Source organism: Mirounga leonina, unplaced genomic scaffold, assembly GCF_011800145.1.
Source record: "Mirounga leonina isolate KUSES-001 unplaced genomic scaffold, KU_Mleo_1.0 Mir_418, whole genome shotgun sequence".
Taxonomy (NCBI): Eukaryota; Metazoa; Chordata; class Mammalia; order Carnivora; family Phocidae; genus Mirounga; species Mirounga leonina.
This window is the reverse complement of record NW_023270739.1, coordinates 18,432,443-18,455,157: the sequence shown is the minus strand read 5'-3', so window position 1 is coordinate 18,455,157 and position 22,715 is coordinate 18,432,443. Positions and strand designations below refer to the sequence as shown.

The 22,715-nt window shown below is 37.8% G+C and overlaps 1 protein-coding gene across 1 annotated transcript in view; it reads right to left on the bottom strand.

Moving 5' to 3' along the window:
* Nucleotides 1-13,751, bottom strand: part of ANKS1B (ankyrin repeat and sterile alpha motif domain containing 1B) — a 717,443-nt gene extending 703,692 nt beyond the window's left edge. The window contains exon 1 of the mRNA XM_034987766.1: nt 13,592-13,751. Within this exon, the coding sequence (XP_034843657.1) occupies nt 13,592-13,727 (136 nt within the window). The 5' untranslated portion in view covers nt 13,728-13,751. The remainder of the gene's footprint in view (nt 1-13,591) is intronic.
* Nucleotides 13,752-22,715: the final 8,964 nt, after the last annotated feature.

The following is a 22,715-nucleotide window of genomic DNA, read 5'->3' as shown; positions in this document are numbered from 1 at the left end:
GGATGGATGGATGGATGGATGGATGGATGGATGGATGGATGGATGGAAAAATGGATGAGGCTGGAGTTGAGAGAAGTGGTATGGATTGGAGGGAAAAATTTGGGAGTCATGTTGATAATAACAGAAACCATACTATGGATGGAATGATTTAGGAAGAGAAAAAAAGTAAAAAGAATAGGGAGGACTTTGTCAGAACCTGAGAAACCCCCAACTTTTAAAGCCATACAGAAAAATGTCAGCGGTCAGCATAGAGAGGGAACAGTGTAATAAGATGAAAATTATCCTTAGACAGCAAAGGGAAGAAAAGGTATCAAGATGGAGGTATCACTAACTTGTGGAATGCTGCTGAGAAATGTCCTCTCAATTTTGTGATATTAAGGTCATTGGTACCTTTAGGAAGTACATTTGGAAAGAGCAGTGAGGAAGGGATACTGGACTAAAGTAGGCAGAGACGTGGAAGGAAAGGGAAAAAACGAACATACTGAGAATGCGAAGGGTTGGATAGAAGCTGAGGAGTTAAAGGGAGTCAGGAGACTTTTTAGTTAGTGCTTATTTGTTGCTTTCATTGATAGCTGTTATTGTTGTTTCTATTTTTCATATGAAAAAGGCTTAAGTAGATTTAAATGTTAATGTGTATGATCCAGTGGAAGGACAATTTAAAAATCAGGGGAAAGAGTGAAGGACTAAAAGGGTCACACTCCTGAGAAGACACAGGAAAGGAGACTTGATAGAAGGAAAACCCCTCCACTTTAACAGGAGGTATAAGCAAGAGAAGGGTACAGGGGAGTTGCATTTGTAAACTTGGTGGAGGACGTCAACACAGTTCCGTCTGATGGCTCAATTTTCATTATTAATTAGGATACAAGACCATCTGCTGAGAGTGAGACACAAGGTAGGAAAAAGTATCTGAGCTTTGAGGAGAGTACAGTAGAGTGAGAGTGGAATGTGACAAAGTGTGGAGGCCCCACTTGAATTTGGTTAGCATGAATTTATTTTTTATTTTTATTTATGTATGTATGTATGTATTTTTTTCCTGAGAGGGAGAGAGTGGGAGGAGTGGGAGAGGGAGAGGAAGAGAGAGAAAACTAACGAGGCTCCACACCCAGTGTGGAGCCTGATTTGAGGCTTGATCCCATGACCCTGAAATCATCACCTGAGCCAAAATCAGGAGTCCAATACTTTGGCTGAGCCACCAAGGCACCCTGGTGAACATGAATATATGAACGTTTACCTCCTTTTTGTACATGTTCTGACATTGTTCTATAGGATACCATAAATGACGTCACAGAAAGCCTATACCCCTTCATAAGAATTTATTATATCCATAATTATATTCACTTCATAAGAATTTATTATATTTTTAGATATCTTATTATTCTACAGTTCATGTTATTCATACACAGTACAGGTAAAACTGATTTGATGGAAAAAGTATAATTTTCTTTTTGTTTAGAATGCTGTTTCCCAAATATAGCTAACTTCCACCAATTTGAGCCAACTGAGATGATTACATTTTCAAATTGGTAAGCTGCCCATATGGATGAAGGAAGCAGTCAATTTACCAGGATTTCTCTGCAGGTACTGCTGCCCTAGTTTTCTCTCTTTGCCCCCTCTATAAACCAACACTGGGTCACAAATTTACAATTTACTACTTTAATAAATGGCTAAAACAGCACTGAACACAGAGCAAATGCCAAATAAATAATTGCTGTTTGATAAAAAAGGTTCTTATCAGCAAGGCCAGTATTTGTATGTAAAAGAATGCTTCCAAGGGGCTTAAAAATAGTTTGCTCTCTTAAATGAGTTAAACATACCCACAGAAATCATGTTGACACTACCCACTTGCTTAGCAAAGATAAACATTAGCCCTAGTCCAGTCTGAATTATTTTAATTTCAAAATTTTGGCATTAGAATTAAGGAAGCTCCACTATTTCAAAAAATATTTTGGTATAAATAAGTTACAGACTCACCCTCACGCTACTACCTATTTCAGGATGTTGGGGGAGGTGTCGTGGGTTGTGGAGGATTATTCACCAGAGGACATTCTCATTTCAGGTTGACAACAGTCCAGTAAGCATGTTAGCAAATTGAATAGAGGTGAGCAAGACCCACACTATCTTGGCATGAAAATACTGTGTTCTTTTTATCAGAGATCATCTATTCTCTTCTATCAGGGATTGGAAACAGTCTTCACTGGTGGTGTTATAAATTGCTCATTAATCAAAATGGATTTATTGAGCATCCATAGTGTGCAAAGCCTGCACTAAGTGATTCAAAATAACAGGTTGCCTAGTTACCATAAAATGGAAAAATTCCCCTGTGAAGGTTAAAATTAAATGAAAGACAGATAAGAAAACATTATCTTTGATTGCATCTAACGATTTCATAGGGCTTTTTTTGTCATTACAGCCATTTTCTCTTAAAGGTAATAGTCATTCATTCATTCACTCACTTAATTATTTGTTCATTTATGCAATTGAGTCCCCACTACGACTATGTAAGATCTTTTGCTTGATGCAGTAAGGGAAACAAACATGAGTCAATATTGACTGCATGAGCATGAGTCTTAGTGAATTTACCAAACAATTACTGGACTTCTACTGATCTTTATTTAATGAGCCTAGCACTAGAGCATTCTTTATTCCATATGAAATCTGTAGTCATTGAGGGATTAGTAAAATGCTCCTTACAAAGAGTATCACTTATTTTCTGGTTGAACTGTAAAATCTTGTTGAATATAGGTTTACTAATAAGTTGCTTTCATATTTAAATTAAACCAGTGAATATGATAGAATTTTTTTTCAGGATGAGATCTACTTTGTACTGGCTTAACTAGTTAATAAATAGGAAAGACCACAGACAGGGAACTAATATGCATACTTAACTGGGATTTTATGTGAAAATGCATATTCTATATCCATGAATGACACTGCCAGTCACAACCAAGACTCTCAAGTGCTTAGCCTCTGAAATGAGCAAGACAGGCAAGGTCTGCCCTCAGGGGCCCAGGATCCTCCTTCACCCCTCCCTTCTATGATTGAATTTGTAGACTCAGTTACGGTCCCTGCAATCACTCCTTAGGGCTGTTGTAACAAAGCAATACTACCTGGGTGTCCTATACAACAGAAATGTATTGTCTCACAGTCTGGAGGCTAGAAGTCTGAAATTAAGGTTGGTTTCTTCTGTGGGCCATGAGGGAAGGATCTATTCTGGGTCTTTCTGGCTTGTGGATGGCCATCATCTTCTTGTGTCTCTTCACATCATCTTCCCTCTTTGCATATCTCTCTCTATGTCTAAATTTCCCCCTTCTTATAAGGACACCAGTCACACTGGATTAGGGCCCACCTAATGACTTCATTTTAACTTGATTACCTCTATAGACTCTATCTCCAAATTCTCCAAGTAAGGTCACATTCTGATGTACTAGTGATTAAAAGTTCAAAAAAAAAGGGGGTGGAGCACAATTCAACACATAACAATCCCTGTAAAGACCTAGTCATCCCTCTATCGCCTCTCTCTCAATCTCTCCAGGAAAGCTTCAGAATGCAATTCCTGTGTGTATAGAAATCCTTTTTGTCTGTAAACCTAAGTGATGTTTATACAGCACAGTTAACCGAAAACTATAAAATGCATTCTCTAAAATATAACTATTTAGTTTCCTTGTCTACTTATTTCCTAAATGGCAGAATTTTCAAAAGGAGAAGGGATACCTCCACTCCTTTATACCTCTCCTCTTTGTTCCTCCTTCCTCTCTTTGCTGGCATTGCCTTTGTACTGGCCACCATCTTTTTTTTTTTTTTTTTTTGCTGAGACTGAACACTGATCTCCTGATTAATTGTCCTGTCTCAAGCCTCATCTCTGTCCAATCTATTCTTCATATTGCTTCCAGAGAGACTGTTCTAAAACAAAAACCTATCACATCATGTCCCTGCTTAAAGTCTATCAATGATTCATTTCTGTTGTCAGGTGAAATCCAAACTTCTGCATGTCACCTCTTGTTCTTTTATGCATTTTTCCTTAGTAGCATTCTATGCTTTAACCATGCTAAGTTGGTCATAGTCTCTGAATGCTCTATGTTCTTCCATGCCTCTGGATCCCTACACACACCTCTCATTCATCCACACACCATACACCTCCCGTTCATGCATCTAATTCTCCTTCTTTGAGGCTCAGATCAGGCAGCACCCTCTCCAGTAAGCTTTTACTCAATCCCTCCCTTTCTACCCTCCTGGAACACCTTATGCTCACCTCTCTCATTGCACTTACTACCCTTAATTTTAACACATTCTAAGTTTCTAAATATCAGGACTTACACTGTTTCTACACATTGCTACACATTTAGCACAATGCCTAAAACACCATAAGTACCCAATAAGTTTTTATTAAGTGGATGAGGAACTGTAGGGTAGCTACCCACCCAGTTCGATCTGAGGGCCTCTAAAAGACTCATGTACATCAAGAGATGTTTCCACATCTGGAATTCCTATGTTTAGTCAGTAAAGGACTTGGTAACATAGGGAAAACATCAGTAGCCTCAACAGAGGGCAGTAACTTCCTTGAGTTCATCAGCTTAGTTAGTTGGCCCTGAGAGGAAAAGGCAAAGCTAGGCAGGAGTCACAAGGGATCAGGCATAGCAGACTGAGACCTGGAAGTAATTGGATCCATGCAAAATCTATGGGTTAATAGAATCAACAAAGGAAAATGACACAGACCTCATCCTCATCCAGACAGAAGACAAACAGTGATGCTGATATTCTCTTCCACCTGCTAGGTTGATTATGGAGGAGAATTCTGTGAGGTTCACTTGATAAAGTGACATCTAGAATTAGAACAGAAACTGCTCTGACTTGTATTCATCCCTATTCATATCATTAAAAAGAAAAATTCTTCCACTTATGTTCTGGACTCCCTCACCCCTAGAATTCACAATCATGGTCAAAAGTGCAGACTACCAATCATCATGAATTAAGCCTAGGTCAATGGAGCAAGCTGGCTTCTTTTATATGGAATCCAGATGATTGAACACAATCAGGGAAAATCATATATCCATGCAAATTAACTCTTATCCCACTTGAAAAAGAATAACAGCAATAAACAATTCAGGTATTATGGGAGTTTGTATTTTCCAAGAAAGGCTACAAGAATATCTTCTTACAACATGACTTTAGTAACCCTCCCTATAAAGGGGAGAAGTGATTAAAGCCCCTTTACTTAAATATTGGTAGGCTCTTGACTACCACAGAAGTGATGTTGCCTTCTGAGTTAAGTTATAAAAAGCAATACAGCTTCGGCCTCACTTCTCCTAGGATGTTTGCTCTTGGAACGCCATCACTTACCATGAGGAAGTCTAAGTTGGCCATGCCAGCCATATGAGTAAGAATCGATATTGAGAATGGATCTTTCAGCCCCCCTTGAAGCTGTTCCAGCTGATATCACTTGAGACAGAAAGAAGCTATCCCTACAGAGCTCTCCCCAAATTAACAGATTTATAAACAAAATAAATGACTATTTTTTTTAACACACTAAGTATTGAGGTAGTTTGTTATGCATCCATCAATGACCAGAATAGATTCTGATATTTGGAAATGGGGTGTTGCCATAACAAAAATCTAAAACATGTGGCATGAAATTTGTGACTGGGCAACAGACAGAAGCTGGAAGGGTCTCCAAGTGAGTGACTGCAGAAGCCATAAGGGCCAAAGAGAGGACTCTTGGAAGCCCACAGAACTATGAGAAAGCTGTTGGTAAAGGCTTAAAGGAGAGCAAATGTAATCAGAAGCTAAAAGCAAAGCATCATTTGTGTTGTAGTAATGGAAAGTTTGGCAACATTGACATCTGCAGTAACATGGAAAATAGAAAATGAACCAAATGAACTCTATGATCTAAGGATGTTTCCAGGAAGAATATTTAAAGAGCAACCCAGCTTCATCTGGCTGCCTGTGATAACATGCAAAAGCCAAGAGAGAACTGAAGAATGACCTACCAAATAAATACAAAGGAGCCAGGAATTTCTGGGTACCAAAACAAAACTGGTTTATTATTTGCAGGTGTTCCAACTGGCAAACAATTTTGAAATTAAGAAGGCCAATGACCAAATCTGGGTGGGATACAACATCACTTGTTAAGGCCTAAGAAATCTCTCAGGTGGTGCTGTATAGAATCTTTAAGCCAGACAAAAGACCCTCTAAGCATTTTTAAGGGCCTGACTCACAGATGCTCCCTGTTCAACAATAGAGTTTCTAAGAATCTCAAGGACATTATCTCAGAGAAGTCTCATAAGGAGCCCAAAGCAGAGAAGGAGTTTATCTGCAGATAAGCTTTTGTCTAATGAAGTGGAATATAAACTGGAACACAACAAGTCCACAAAGTTTTTTTTTGGTTTTGGTTTTGTTTTAAAGATTTTATTTATTTATTTTGACAGAGAGAGACAGTGAGAGAGGGAACACAAGCAGGGGGAGTGGGAGAGGGAGAAGCAGGCTTCTCGCTGACCAGAAAGCCCGACGTGGGGCTCGACCCCAGGACCCTGGAATCGTGACCTGAGCTGAAGGCAGATACCCAACGACTGAGCCACCCAGGTGCCCCAAGTCCACAAAGTTTTAAAAGAAATTATATCAGCCCAAACTGGAAGGAACAGCAATATAAAATGAAAAGAGCCCTTTTGATCCCTAATCTTTAACAGACTAAAAGCAAGGAAGAAAGATACTCAGCTATAAACACAGGATGCTTTTTATGGAAAATAATGATTCAGACAGAGGAACCAAGTGCCACAGAGAACAATTCCTATGCCATAAGACTGAGTCTTAATCAAGGAACTGTGTCTGGTTAGATTCAGAATTGCCACAGACTAGGGATCACCGTGTGCCTTGTTTTCCCTGTGTTTAGATGAGCGTGTCAGTTGTGGTTCTCCTATGTCTGATTCACCATTATATGTTGGGTGTTTAGGAGAGGAGACTGATAACTTGTCTAGTTCATAGGTCATCACTGCCAAGAGCAAAAGCAGTCAAGATCCTGCACCAACAGAATTACACCAGGGAGATTCATGCACACCTGAACCTAGACTTGGAGCTCATGCTGTAATAGGCTGATGATGGGAAGTCCTGAAGGTATAAACAAGTATAATTTGCATAGGCAAAGAATATAAATTATTGTGCCCAAAGGACAGTTGGTGGAAAACTGTATTTTCTAAAACTGACAACAAAGGTATCTCCCATCATATATCTTCTTATTATGAAGTAACTTTGACATTCCTTCCATTAGGAAGTGGGGTTCATGTTCTCTCCCCTTGAATCTGAGTAGATATGGAACTGTAGTAGAAGTGATGGTCTGTGACTTTGAAGCCTAGATAATAAAAATGGTACAGCTTCCACCTGGTCCTTTTCAGATGCTTGCTCTCAGAATCTAGCCAGTATGTCATGAGGAAACCCAAGCAGTCCATGGAGAGGAAAAATGGTCCCCAGCCCATAAACCCAGCCAATCTGTAAGCTCTCACCAACTTGCCAGCCATGTAGTGGGCCATCTTGAAAATGGGTCCTTTCTCCCTTAGTTGAGCAGCCTCAGCTCATACCACATGGCACAGACAGGCTACCCCTGTCAAATAACTCTGCCAAACTTGTAGATTTGTGAACAAACTAAATGACTGATGTTCCTCTAAGACAGTAAGTTTTGGGGTGGCTTGTTAAATAACAATAGATAATGGACACAGACATCATCTCCTTCATGAAGTCTTTCCCAAGCTCCCAGGTGAAGTTAAATGATCCTTTTTTCTATTCCCAAAGCACTTTGTATAACACTGCCTTAACACTTATTATACTCTTTTTTTTTTTTTTTAGATCTATCACATTATGCCAATGTTTATAGAGATCCTGCCACAAAACACAAGGATAACAAATCAGTTATGCCATACCCCTAGCCTTTTTCTCTCAGTCTGAGTTGGTTATTATTTCAGTTTTTGTTAAATACTTCTTATTTTCTGACAGCTATAATTTTGCCTTTGTATTGTCAAATATAATATTTATATTCATTTCCATATTCACTTTTATATCTTATGTATTTTATACATTGTTTAATTCTAAAAGACAAAAACTTGTAAGTTTGTTACATTCTTGTAATTACGTTACTATTTTCCAGTGTGGGGGTCAAGTTCTGTTCTACCCCCATCATTTCTTTTCCCATGAACTCTCTGCAGGAAACTTGTAAACTCCAGGAAAAATGTCCCTAGTATCTTAAAATACATCATTGGCTCAAAACTGTGCCCACTTTAGTTTGCTGCTCATACGGACTCAGTTTTTCTTATGTTTTCTTTCCTCTTTAGATCGTAACTGCGAGGCGTCCACACCATTTGTTGTACCTGGAAGACGAACCGTGTTTAATTCAGGATATCACAGGTATCTCTCTCTGTTTAATGTCATTGGAGTGCTTGGAGACCTTCTTAGACCCAATGCCTAAATCATCCGGTTCATTATATTTCAATGCACAACAATCATCCATGGCCTTTTTTTCAATGGTCCTGGGAATTCCAAATGTTTTTTCATCCTTTTGTTTGCTGAGAGAACACTAAATACTTTTCTTGGAAGTGACGCATGAGAGTGTCTCGTCCCATGCATATCTTCAAATACCTTATTGACCGATGATTTGGCCTGTGGTCAACTTCTAGGCTCACATTTTCCCTCAGAACTTGTGATGGAAAGTGTAGGTGACAATTGACGCTAACATCCAGTCCATCTCTCACTGGAGTTCCAAAATTAAAATCACTGGAAATTAACTTCCTTTCCAAGCTCCCCTCGCCCCAGATGTCTGAGCTTACCCGGGTGTGTCCTCTCTGTGCCCACAGGCAACTATCTGGCCTCAAGTAGCATCCTGCAGTTGGCTCCTCTCCCTTCAGACCTCACCATGTGATATCTGAAGCCAGGCAGGAGCACCTGCTCCTTCAGCAAGGCTGTTCTTCCCATCATGGATGCAGCGGTGTGCCACCACTTGCTGAACTGTACTGCGCATCTGCCTATGTGTTCCCGTGCTCACTGACACCCATTTCCTCCTGAACTTCAGAGCATCCTGCCCTTCTACCTGCTGCTGGGGCTGTGTGCAGGGTGGGGTCAGGACACCGCTGTTCTGCTCTTGCGGGTTTTATAGGACTTCTGGTTAAACGTCATAAACACAGCCTGTTTGCCTGTAGGACTCAGTCTGAGGACGACACCTCACATTCCAAGGTGCCCATCACGTCGGAAGATCCACCATCTTCAAACAAAATACGTCACCCTCTCTCTTGCCTTGTGAAGAATTTTTTTCCTAGAAGAGTCTTCTATTCTTCACCAGACACATTCCTCGAGATATATTTGTTACAGGGACCCACCCCACAGAAAAGAGCTGTTCTATTTGCTTACAGGTTGAACACATGGGAGTTAATGTAAGTTGGGGGACACTTTGTTTAAAGGAATAAATGGTGAATATTGGATATCGGCTGTTCCCTTTAAGATAAACTCATAGAACTCAAGTCATTATTAAATTTGAAATATCGCATATTGAGAAAAAATACATTTAGGGAATGTTATAATAATAATAATAATGTTACAATAATAATAATAATGTTATAAAGTAAACATTATATTACTTAATAAGAACTGTATCCTGAGAAGCAAATATTATTTCCTGACTTCAAAATCCAGAGAAGGCAGGGGATAATTTTTATGGTTAACCAAAACAAATTCCCATAAAACTCTAAAAAGAAAAACAACTTAGTTACTAGACTAGCCTAACCCATTGGAAAGCAACAAAAGACAAAGATAATTAAAGCAACAAGAATAATAAGACACGTGTGTCAGCCACTGGGCTGACTCTAGAGACTGTCCCCTTCCGGCCTCCTGTGGTCCAGCCCACCTCCCGGTCCACAAGGGGATGCCATACTCTTCAGTAGCATCTTCCTCCTCACAGGTGTATGACCATATGTACTGCCAACCGCAGCCTTTGAAGTCGTTTTGAAATGGATATTTTCTTTCATGAATCCAAATTCTGCCTCAGAAGATAAATAGTAGAGAGAAAAGTAGGATCTTTTTTGCAGAGTTAAGATTTTCCGAAGGCTTCCTCTGCCGGGAGGAGCCGCGCGGGAGTGCACCACAGGGATCTGCTGGGTTTGGAGACTCCACCCGGGGTCAGGTGCCAGAGATAGAGGCGCCCGGTCACAGGCCAGGTGAGCACGGAGTGCGGCCGGAGACCGGGGAGACGGGAGTGACTGATGGCTTTTCTCTGGGGGCTCACTGAGAAGTGGGGCCCAAGTTCTCGGCTCCTCCGGGGCGGAGATTGGGAGGCCGCCATTTTCACTCTCCGCCTCCCAACACTTATTATACTCTTGAAATTAACTATTCACTTGTCCATCTCCATGTGAGTGCAAGAACAAGCCTATTCCTTTTGGAAAATTAGCTCCTCAAATATATTACTTTTGCCTCATTCTCTCTCTCCTCTCTCTCTGAAGCTTTAAATAGACAAGTTAGAATTTCTCTGTGTATCCTCCAAGTCTCTTAGCTTTGCTTTCATATTTTTCATCTCTATGCCACATTCTGTAAAACTTCTTCTGCCCTAATTTCCAGCTCACTAAATCTGTCTTCAGCTGAATATAATCTGCTGTTATACTTATCCACTGAGTTTTAAATTTGAGGTAGTTTTTTCTCTGGGTGTAAGTGTGTGTTTGTAATAGTATGGTCATTTTTTTAGCCTGCATCTGACAATTCCAATATTTGAAGTTTTTTCATGTGTGGATCTGTTCTTTCTTGTTTCTGTGATTCTGGTTTCAGGGTTTCTTTCCTTATAGACTTAATTATGGTACACTGCTAATTTTAATCAGAAAAGTATTTATAGAAATTATTTGGGACCTGGAAAAAGAGAATATTCCTCTCTAGAGGGATTACATTTGCTTCTGCTTGAAGTCTGAGGGTATTTAAACTAAACTCATGGGTTGACATTTTTTGTACCATTTAGGTGATAGAAATTTGAGGACCGATTTGTGGTAATAACACCTCAGGAATTTCCCTCCTTGTTCTTCTCATGACAAATCACCTTTCCTTGGGGTGAGGGTTAGGGGGCAGAATTATTTCTGATTACTGTAAAGTGTAGCCCCTGGAGTTCCAGCTCTATGGAGAAAGAATTTCCTATTAAAGTCTCCATGCTGGACAGACACAGAGATTTTTTTCTGCACATAAACCTTGAGATTTATGAGGCCTTAAGCACCAGGGTTCAACAGCAAGTTCAGAAAATTCCCTCAGGACAAAAGTGGCTTTAGAAATCCACTGGTTTCCCACCCTCACCAATGTTTTAGCCTGATTATATCTACTAACCTATTGACCCCCAAAAGATTCCTAATTTAAATGTTATTCAATTTATATAATTTTCTTCTCACCTTTTTAATATTTTTCAGGTTTTCTTTTCTGTATTTTTAGCCAGAATATTTATTTATTTTCAGCAGGAGAAGCCTAATCAGCCTTGTTACCCTGGTGCATGTCTTTTTTATCCCTGTATCCTCAGCATACAGAACACTGCTTGGCACATGAAGGAACACCATTCGTTTTTGATTGTTTAATAAATAAATCCGTGTCTTCTTTGATTCTTTCATTCCTGCCTTCACCAGCCCCAATACACCCCTACTCTCTATGCCCTAATTAAAGTTCTTTTACATTTTCATTCATGTGTGCCTTCCATTTTCCCATACCAGCTGAGCTTTCCCCCGACTTCTGCAGTATTTCCTGGTTACTTCTCCTATGGAAGAGTTTTCATTCTTATCATAGTTTGGGATCAGCACTGTCTTCACTCTCCGTGACTGCTTCTGATCACCCACTATTCTGCCTTTATCCAAAATCTGCTGCTTTTCCAAAGATTATGCTATTCTATTATAACATTCTTTTTCTGGTTTTATTGCTACCATATGCGGACTTCCAGTCATACCTCCACATTTCTTGAGAATTTCACTATGTAGTTCACGATTTCAACTATACTTCATCCCCCAATATATTTCAGTATAATGGAGAATTTAAGAGTACAGAGCAGACAACCCAAGTGCAAGCCTACCCCTTATTAACACAGAACTGTGGGAAGTTACTTAATATTTCAGTGTCACAGTTTTTTCATCTGTCAAATGGTAATAATGATATTATTACCTTAACAGTATCTGGCACTTAGTAAATGCTCAATAAATTTTAACTGTTTTATTATGCTCTTACCTCATCCAAAAAATTTTCCTTCTGCATGCTTATGATTCATACAACAGCCTAATCTCAATGCTGCTCAAAAACCTATTTGTCCACTTCTATAAAATTTCTCAGCTTATTATCTAAAATGGCATTTCTGAATTTTACTTTAACCCTTCTCAAGATCTGCCCCTTCTTTTCATCCATTGACTTTTTATCTTAACCCAGAAATTTAATCCATTTGGAAATACATATTTCAGAATTTCTCTATATTCATAACCATGCTCTATCTTCTCCTCTTTCTGGGGGAAACAATGTCTGTGTTTTCTTAGACTAGCTCAGTCTTCTCTACCCATTTTATTCTTTCTTCTTATTTTTTATCTTTAAGCTCTTGGTCTCCACCAGCAAATTCCTCTAACCTCTAAACTTGGCCGAGGCTTACTTAACCTAAAATAAACTAGCTAATTCTCCCTTCAACCTCTTTCTTCTCATGTTACTATCATAACTCTTCTAATCTTCTTGAATGGGTAATCTGTACTCTCCATTCCCATTTTCTAGTGTCTCACTATTAACTTCCAGAAATCTGGTTTTATCTCATTGCTACTAAAACTTACTTTTCAAAAGTAAGCAGCAATTAGATTGTCAAACCTAAAATGTCTTTCTTTAGAGTTTCTCTTACAACTCCTTTGTAGCACTGAATATGTTGACTACCCACTTGAAACGTTCCTCCATCATTAGATTTCATGTTAATAGCCTGCATTCTTTCTTAGACGCAATGCTGAACAGAAAGCAGATATGATGATAGTCAAACATTCATGTTTAAGAAAGGCCCCCTCATGAACTGATCTTAAATAAGACATTTAGCTCCAGTTTCCTTATCAGTAAAATGGGCATAATATTTACTTGCCTCATGCACTAATTTATAATGCAGATAAATAAAATAATGGATCTGAAAATACCATAAAATATATAAAATATACAAAATACCTGAGTATGTTTCAGTAACCTGAAAACAGGATGCAGTAAAGTATATTAAAAGACTCTTGCTACTAAATCTGCTATTAAGTTCTAAAGGACCCCAAGCTTTGTGTCTGACCTAGAGGTTTTTCACTATTGCAAGGTTTCAAAGTGCCTTCACCAAGGTAGTACCACTCCTTGAGAGCTCTTGTCAGGAAGTTAAGAGACATTATACCAAAAACTCTGACCTACCTGGACTCACTTCAAAATGCAAAAATAAAATAAAATAAAAAGATTAGGTTGACTATATTGGGGTACTTTCATGTTTAAAATATTGTGGAAAATCAAAATATTAATGATACATCTTCACATATGCAAGCATGAAAATTGAATTGGCCCAATTGTGAGTAAGAGATATTACCAGTTCTAAAAAAATTTTTTTTAATTTTTAAAGAAATATTACCAGTTCTTGGAGAAGGGGCCCTTGCAATTTCTAAGGAGCATGGTTTTTTTGTAACGGCTATGTCCGTGAGATCACATAGAAAGTTCTCATTTTCTGAAGGAAATGTATCCAGAGAAGCAGATGGTACAATTTCCATAGTGTAATTCCTCTTCTTTGGATAGGACTCCTGAAAGGAAGGAGAAAAAATAAAAATAGCTTTGTGATAAAGACACAGCTTGTTTGATTTATAAAAACTAGAAAAGATAATCAGATTCATTGGTTCTTCCAAAAGTGATTAAGAGGTGCTGATTCATCTGTTTGAATAAGTTATGCCATCATGTAACCCCAATATCATCAGTGATCTTTCTAGAAGGGTCCTGACAGTTCGGTTCCCCTGAATTTATTACTGACATAGTAAAGTTCATGATCTCTTGTCATGATCTCTTTTTGTAGTATATGGCAATTTTCTAGTTGTGGCATAAATTGTTGCTTAACTAATCAATATTCATTCCCAAGACTCTACTCCCTTCCCTGCTTCCTAGAGATAGCCAGAGACATGTAACTCAGTTTTGGCCAGTTGGATGAAAGGGAGACTTCTGGGAAAATATTTTTTCCCCAGAGGAAAGACATGCAGTGGGGCTTTTGTAGAGCTTGGCCATCCTCAGTTTCCTCTCTCTGGATGCAGTTTGGATGTCTGGAGGTCAGACAGGCATGTTGTGACCATAAGGCAATAAGCTTAAGATCAAAAAGATAACAGGTTAAGAATGCAACAGAAGGATAAAAAGAGCCTGGGACATTGATGATATCACTGAGTTACTGAAAGAGCCCCAGGACTAGTTAGTTACTCCAGGCTTCTTAAGTACAAACGTTCTTATATTGTTTGAGCCATTGCTAATAGGGTTTTTTGTCATTTAGAAGTAAAAGTATTCCCATATAACACACTAGTATTTTTTCTTTGTGAATCCTGCTAACTAATATACTAAAGTTTCTCTTCTCAGGTTGGGATAAAACTAAGGTCCAATTCTATACTACTGATTATTTGATGTATTCTAAAAGTAGGAATTCATTTCATTTCACAAAATCTTAATTTCTTATACAAGGTATTAATTTGTCAACAAATATTTATTGGGCATCTGTCATATATACTTAGGACTATGCTAAGTGATAGAGATTTTTAAAAACTAATAAGATATAACCTTTGCCCTAAGAAAGCCCACAGTTTACTAGAGAAGAAAACAGATATCTGCATAATGAATTTCACAATTAATCATGCTTTTTGATGTTTTTTACCTTTACAAAGCATAATTATCAAAAGAAAAAGATAAATTAAAAAATAAATTCATTTTCAAAAAATCTTCCAAGATATATCCAAGTATTAGTAAAGATTTAGTATAAGCTCCTATTTTTTCTATAGTGATATTTACAGTACTGTAGAGTAAGTATTCAAGGTCAGTGTAATTGCTTTCAGGCCATACCAGACCCTCACACACCAGAGAGTCAATTATGTTCACTCTATCCTATTGAAAGCAGGAAATTGGGAGTAATTTATTTTTAACAACAAAGGGTGACAAAGTAGAAAGCATCCGGAGGAAAGCAATCAAGATGGTGTATGATTTAAAACCATGTCACAGATGAAATGATGAAAGGACCTGCAATGTTCTATCCTGGAGAAGCCTTACAGCAGCATAATAGTTTTCTCAACATATTTGAACAGCTATCTCTAAAGAGCTATCCCACAAAGCAGAGAAAGGGGAAAAGCTGCTGTGGTAGATTTATTCCGAAGTTCTTAAAGGCAGAACAACGACCAATGTTTGTAAGTCAAAAGGGGCAAATTTGAATCAATAAAAAAAACAATGTTCTATGAATAATATTGGTTTACCTTTTAAATAAAAATGCACTAATTTAACAGTAGCTGAAAAATACACTATAAAGCAACAGAAGAAACTCCTAATTACTGGAACTCTTTCAGTAGAATGATCTATTGATAAAATTATCTATAAAACACATTGTCGGGGCGCCTGGGTGGCTCAGTCAGTTAAGCATCTGCCTTAGGCTCAGGTCATGATCCTTGGGTCCTTGGATCAAGTCCCTCATTGGGCTCCCTGCTCAGCAGGGAGCCTGACTCTCCCTCTACACACTCCCCTCCCCCCACCCCCGCTCATGATCTCTCTCTAACTCTCTCAAATAAGTAAGTAAATAAATCTTAAAAAAAAAAATCCCACACATTGTAAAGTGAATATATCAGATGACTATAAATTCCATGAAGGCTGGAATTTGTTTTGATCACCACTCTGTCCCCAGAATCTAGTACAAGTCCTACCACATAGTAGGTGTTCAATAAATACTTACTGATCAACTGAATATTCTCTAATGCCCTTTTTAACAAATTCTAACTACCAGCTAGGGAAATTATTATTCCTTGTTCAGATATAAATACTTTGCTTTTTAGTTTGGTTATTATTACTGTTTACTGTTATTGCTTTCTGTTTTGCATATCAAAAGTGAAAAACCTGAGATTATGAAAATAAGATTATAAAGAGTCATGAAAAAAGTCTCTAGTTTAAACCCTAGTTCATCCTAAAGTTAGAACAACCTGTTAATCAGAACAACCCATTCTTCATGGATTTGGTTAGATTGAAATTGTAGTCTGTTTGTAAAGAAATACAAAGACTTAATGGCCTTGAAAAAATACTCTGAAATTTAACCACACAAGATGAATTACTTTGCTGTCCCCTTAAAAGTGAAGTATATTGTTTATTACAGAAATATTAGAAAATATAAAGAAAGAGAAAAAAATCACATGAAAATGCAGCATGCTCAGATAATTAATAGTAACATTTTGGTGTATATCCTCCCAGACTGCTTCCCTCTGTAAATGTGTGTATGTGTGGACATGCGGGGGTGTGTAAAGGAAAGAAAAAAAAATATTTTAAACAACAGTGAAGTGCATCCTCTTCTGCTTCCGAAGAAAGTGCCATTACTTCTAATCAAAGTCTACAGTACACAGTTTCCTTATGGAAAGTGAGAGTCCCAAGGGAAGATGGTGAAACAAAGATAGCAAACAGTGCTTTCTTATTCAACTATTTCATATTGTTGAAAAAAAAGGTACACTTAACAAAATATCTGATTAGTATCCCTCAAAAGAGGATGGATATGTGATAGAATAAAATAATAAAATGAATCAGTGCATGTGCACTACTCAGTTTAGAACATTAGAACATTACTTTGAAACCCACCCCTTCCCACCTGTGTCCCCCTTTCCAGTCCCTCTCCCTCCGTCCCTAACCAGGGCTAACTCCTGTTCTGAACTTCATGTTTATAATTCCTTGGATTGTTATTGAAATTTAACTATATATGTAAGTATCAATAAAGAATTGTTTCATACTATATGCTTTTGAATTTCATAAGATAGTATAAAATATTATGGCTCTTCTACGATTTTTTCAATCACTATTATGTTTCTGAGTTTCATTTATTTCAGTGTGGTATAGGAGTTCACTGTATAGGTATACAATAATTCACTTACAGATTTTCCTGACAATGGACTTTTAAACATTTCCTAGGTATTGTGTTATTAAGACAATTTGCTAGTAACATTTCTGAACATGTCTTTTGGTACAAGTAACCAGGGTATGTAACTTATCCTAGTAGACATGGGACAGAGAGTCAAGAATAGACACAAAGTGAGAAAAATGAATGAAATAAAAAGTTCTACAGATACAGGAGTTTGCAGCAAGAGGTGATCATGAGAACCAAGGCTGGATATCCCGTAGCTTCTATAGAAATCTTGAGGAGGACATTGCATTTTCCCACCCAAAGTGGGATGAAGAGATTTTTCTATAAATCCTATATGAAGATGTTATATATAAATATGTATATGTATTATATGTAATGCTTTATAATCTGATATAGATTTGCTTCTAATAATGCATGGCAAATAAGTTTCAATTACAAATATGTATCTACATGATAAATCTAAGGTTAAGTCTCAGTATACACACGGTCCTGATTTATTTAGTTAATCCAATCATATTGAAATTTCAATGTTTTCCTTTTAAGGGAAAATTCTTGTGCATGTACCTCTGTTTACATGTTCAACTATTTCTTTTGAAATAGAATTCCTGGTATTTTGATAGGGATTGCATTGAACGTGTATATTGCTTTGGGTAGCATAGACATTTTAACAATATTTGTTCTTCCAATCCATGAGCATGGAATGTTTTTCCATTTCTTTGTATCCTCCTCAATTTCTTTCATACATGTTCTATAGTTTTCAGAGTACAGATCCTTTACCTCTTTGGTTAGGTTTATTCTTAGGTATCATGACTTTTGGTGCAATTGTAAATGGGATCGATTCCTTAATTGTTAGTGTACAGAAATGCAACTGATTTCTCTGCATTGATTTTATATCCTGCCACATTGCTGAATTCCTGTACGAGTTCTAGCAATTTTGGGGTGGAGTCCATCTGCGAAGAGTGAAAGTTTGACTTCTTCTTTGCCAATTTGGATGCCTTTTATCTCTCTTTGTTGTCTGATTGCTGAGGCTAGGACTTCTAGTACTATGTTGAACAACAGTGATGAGAGTAGACATCCTTCTTGTGTTCCTGACCTTAGGGGAAAGCTCTCAGTTCTTCCCCATTGAGAATGATATTTGCTGTGGGCTTTTCATATATGGCTTTTATGATATTGAAGTATGTTCCCTCTATCCCTACACTGCAGAGAGTTTTAATCAAGAAAGAATGCTGTATTTTGTCAAATGCTTTTCCTGCATCACTCTGGAAAGCAGTATGGAGGTTCCTCAAAAAGTTAAAAATAGAGCTAATCTACAATCCAGCAATTGCACTACTAGGTATTTACCCAAAGGATACAAACATAGTGATCTGAAGGGGCACCTACACCCCAATGTTTATAGCAGCAATGTCCATAATAGCCAAAATATGGAAAGAGCCCAGATGTCCATCAACAGATGAATGGATAAAGAAAATGTGTTGTGTGTGTGTACATATATATACACATACACAATGGAATATTATTCAGCCATCAAAAAGATGAAATATTACTATTTGCAACCATGTGGATAGAACTAGAGGGTATTATGCTAAGCAAAATAAGTCAATCAGAGAAAGACAACTATCATGTGATCTCACTGATATATGGAATTTAGAAACAAGACAGGATCATAGGACAAGGGAGGGAAAAATAAAATGAGACAAAATCAGAGAGGGAGGTAAACGATAAGAGACTCTTAACTATAGGAAACAAACTGAGGGTTGCTGGAGGGGAGGTGGGTGAGGGTTGGGGTAACTGGGTGGTGAGCATTAAGGAGGGCACTTGATGTAATGAGCACTGGGTGTTATATGCAACTGATAAATCACTAAACTCTACCTCTGAAACTAATGATACACTATATGTTAATTAATTGAATTTAAATTAAAAAAAAAGAAACAGAATTCCTGTGACAACAGGTATATACCATACACTTACATTTAATTGAATCTGTTTCTGGACTAATTGCTTCCATATGTCAATCTATTCTAGTACCAGAATCACATTGTTTTGCTTACTAAAACCTTAAAATAAATTTTACTATCTGGTAGGATAAGTCTCTCCTCATGTTCATCTCTGTCAAAGCATTCATGATTAACCTCCTGTTTATTTTTTAAAAGATTCTCATTTTTCCTCAAAGCCATACACAGTCAATCTCCAAGTCCCTTACTTCATCATTGAATTATACTTCAAACACATTCATTTCTCTCCACTCCTGCTACCACCCTAGTCCAGGTCACTACTGTAGCTCACTTGAACTGCTAGAACAACTTCGTAACTAGTCTCTTTGCCTCCACTCCTGCTCTTCTCCCAACTAATTCACTTTCAAACACTAGCATGAGGTTACTAAGAGTAAGTCATGTAAAAATCAACTCATTTATTTTCATCATAATTTTGAGAAAGAATCATAAAAGGTTCTATTCATAGTACATGATGATTCTTTTTAAACATTTAACATGGTCTCTCATGATATCTCAGAGTTTCTATATTGAGTGATTTCATTAGATGTATTAATGATCCAGCCCAGATGTCCATCAAGATCAGAAAGAATAAACCAGAGGTTAAACATAATCCCATTAATCTATAAGATAAATCCAGTTAATTTCTAAAGACATGCTTGTCTAGCACCTAGCAAAGTGCCATGTTCATAGTAGGACTCTATCAATATATGCTAAAAATAAATACATAAAATAGTATTTCAGTTAGTATTTTAAGGCTTGTATCCTCCACTAGAATTCAAGAGCCACAGAGGCAAGGACCATGACTATCTTTTTCATATAGTATGCACTTAATAAATATTTGTCAAATGAATGAAGTCTGAAAAAAATGTCATTCAAAAACTAGCACAGATTCAAATCACTGTAAGAAGAACAACTTATACTTGTGAGGTGTTTTATAGTCTGCAAAGTGAATAGTATTTCATTTACCCAGATGATTCTTTTTTAGCCCTCGCAAACAACCTATCAATGTTATTATTATCTCCATCCAGAAACTAAGGCTTGGAATTCTTTAGTGACTTGTCCAATATTAAGTATCTGGTAATGGAAGTTTTCAGGACTCCCACTGAGGTCTTGTGACAGCTAATCTAGTGTTTATACTATTGTATCAGATATGAAGGGACTATGACAAGATCTTCATTGTCAGAACTAAGGGAAAGAAAAATCTCCATACGTTATCAGGTAATATATAACCCTGCCAACTTCCTAACCTTTGCAAGCCCTCTTACTTATGGTGGGAAACCTGGATTTTGGTATACAGGTTAATTGCCAACATACTTTTGATGATAAATCCTGGTAATGGACCAGAGGGATTAAAAGAACTGGCCCAACAATTTGTGACTCACCTTCAAGGCTTCATTGTAGCTAGTCTAGCAAAACTGGGCTCCAATTTGGTTAGCAGTCTTTGTTTTTTTCTTGATATTTAGCCTCTACCTTTATTCAAATGCCTGGCTAATGGATCCCAGACTTGTTTCTGTTCTCGATATTTTAATAATAGTAACATACTGGGCACCTGGGTGGCTCAGTCGGTTAAGCTACTGTCTTCAGCTCAGGTCATGATCCCAGGGTCCTGGGATCTAGCCCTGCACTGGGCTCCCTGCTCAGCGGGGAGCCTGCTTCTCCTCCCTCTGCCACTCCCCCTGCTTGTGTTCTCTGGCTCTCTCTGTCTCTCTGTCAAATAAATAAATAAAATCTTTAAAAATAATAATAATAACAACAACATACCTACGACTGCGTTCTCTGTCTTGGTCTTTGCCAGTTCTCTTCTGAGGAGAGATAATGTCCTAATGATGTCCTGTCCCTGAATCCTGAACAGACCCCTAAGGCCCTAAATGCCTAACTTCACAGCTCCTGAGGGAATGTCTGGCTTTGATGCTTAGACTTACTTAGTCAGCTTCATCCTACCTGCTATAGTTAATTGTGCAATGTGTGGACAAAACAATACTTCTTCAAAAAGATGCATACTAAGAGCATTGAATAAATTAATAGGACATATGCCCCCCCCCCAAAGAAAAACAAACAGAAGTAATAAGACATCTACATAACATGCTTTCATATGTTATTTACACTAGCTCCTATAAAAGTTTAAAATCACCAGTGGTAGGCTAAATCTAACAATTCAAACTTTATTAGTGATTAAATATGAGGCCCTATGGTTTAGCACAGAAATTAGTTATCAAAATTCAGCATGAGGGTATATAGATTAGCAATACCATGAAAAAAGAATTAGGAGTACAGCTGACAGTATGAGTGACAGTATAATATACTAAAAACATAATGTAACATTGGCTGATTCAACACAAGTATGATATTTAGACTACCAAATGTGACAGCTCTCCCTTCTGTGCTAATTAGAATTGGGAATTATCCAGTTTAGTAATCACATAAAAGATAGGCTAACTGTATCATGTTGACCGTCCTTATAAGGTGGTACAAGATTTTATTCAACAAAAGGACCAAAGGATACTTGGCCTTCTGACTTACAAAGAACGTTGGCAACAACCAGGGGCCCAGGGTATGGGCACGATTTTTTCTCAAATGTAGCAATGATGTGACTCTTTATCAGAAATAAGGCTACCTTACAGGCTTTTCTAGATTACTAGAGCATCTTTGTGAACATGCCTCTTAACATAGCTCTGTTCAGGGCACCTGGGTGACTCAGTTGGTTAAGCGGCTGCTTTCAGCTCAGGTCATGATCCTGGGGTCCTGGGATCGAGCCCCACGTCTGGCTCCCTGCTCAGCAGAGTGCCTGCTTCCCCCTCTCCCTCTGCCTGCCTCTCTGCCTACTTGTACTCTCTCTCTATCTCTCTGTCAAATAAATAAATAAAATCTTAAAAAAACAAAAAACAAACAAAAAAACATAGCTCTATTCTTAACCACATGGGGGAAATGGAAGCAGCTTAACCAATCCTGCAGTGAGACCATACCTAGTCCCCTCAACCTGGTACTGAGGCCTCCATTAGAAAAGGTGCAAAGATGAAATGGACTGTTTCCTCCGGACATGGATAAGAAAAGTTTGAGTATCAAACTCATGTCATATGAGAAAAGATAAAAGAGGAAAAGGGAAACATTTATCACAAGTATTTGAAAAGTAGAAGAGTGATTAGAATTATTCTCCATGGCTAAGAGGGTAGAAAGAGTGTAGATGGAGAGATGGTAACAAGGAGACAAATTTCAGCTCAGAATGAGCTTCCTAACAATTAGAGCACTGCAGTATGATGAAATTGGCTGCCTAGCACGTAGCAGGTTCTAAGCCACTGGAAGTCTTTAAGCCTAGTCTGATCAACACAAGGCATCTCTTAAGAATAGAAGATGGTGATTTGACTTAGATGAGTTTTAAGACATTAGGTAAATAAGACAAGGAGAATAGAAGTGTTGGCTTAGTACTATGATAAGCTACCTGCATACTTTAACTGCTTCCTGAATCCTTTTTCTAACAATGGGAGCAGTAATACTAACACAAGAGAGTGTGGGTTTATGGCTCTTTCAAAGTTAGAGATGATTCACCATTCCAAATGACTCAAAGTAGGTAAAAGCTTCTGGAAGTGGCCTTATTGCTCTGGTGTCTCACAATATCAAGAAAATTATCCCCTAAAGACTTA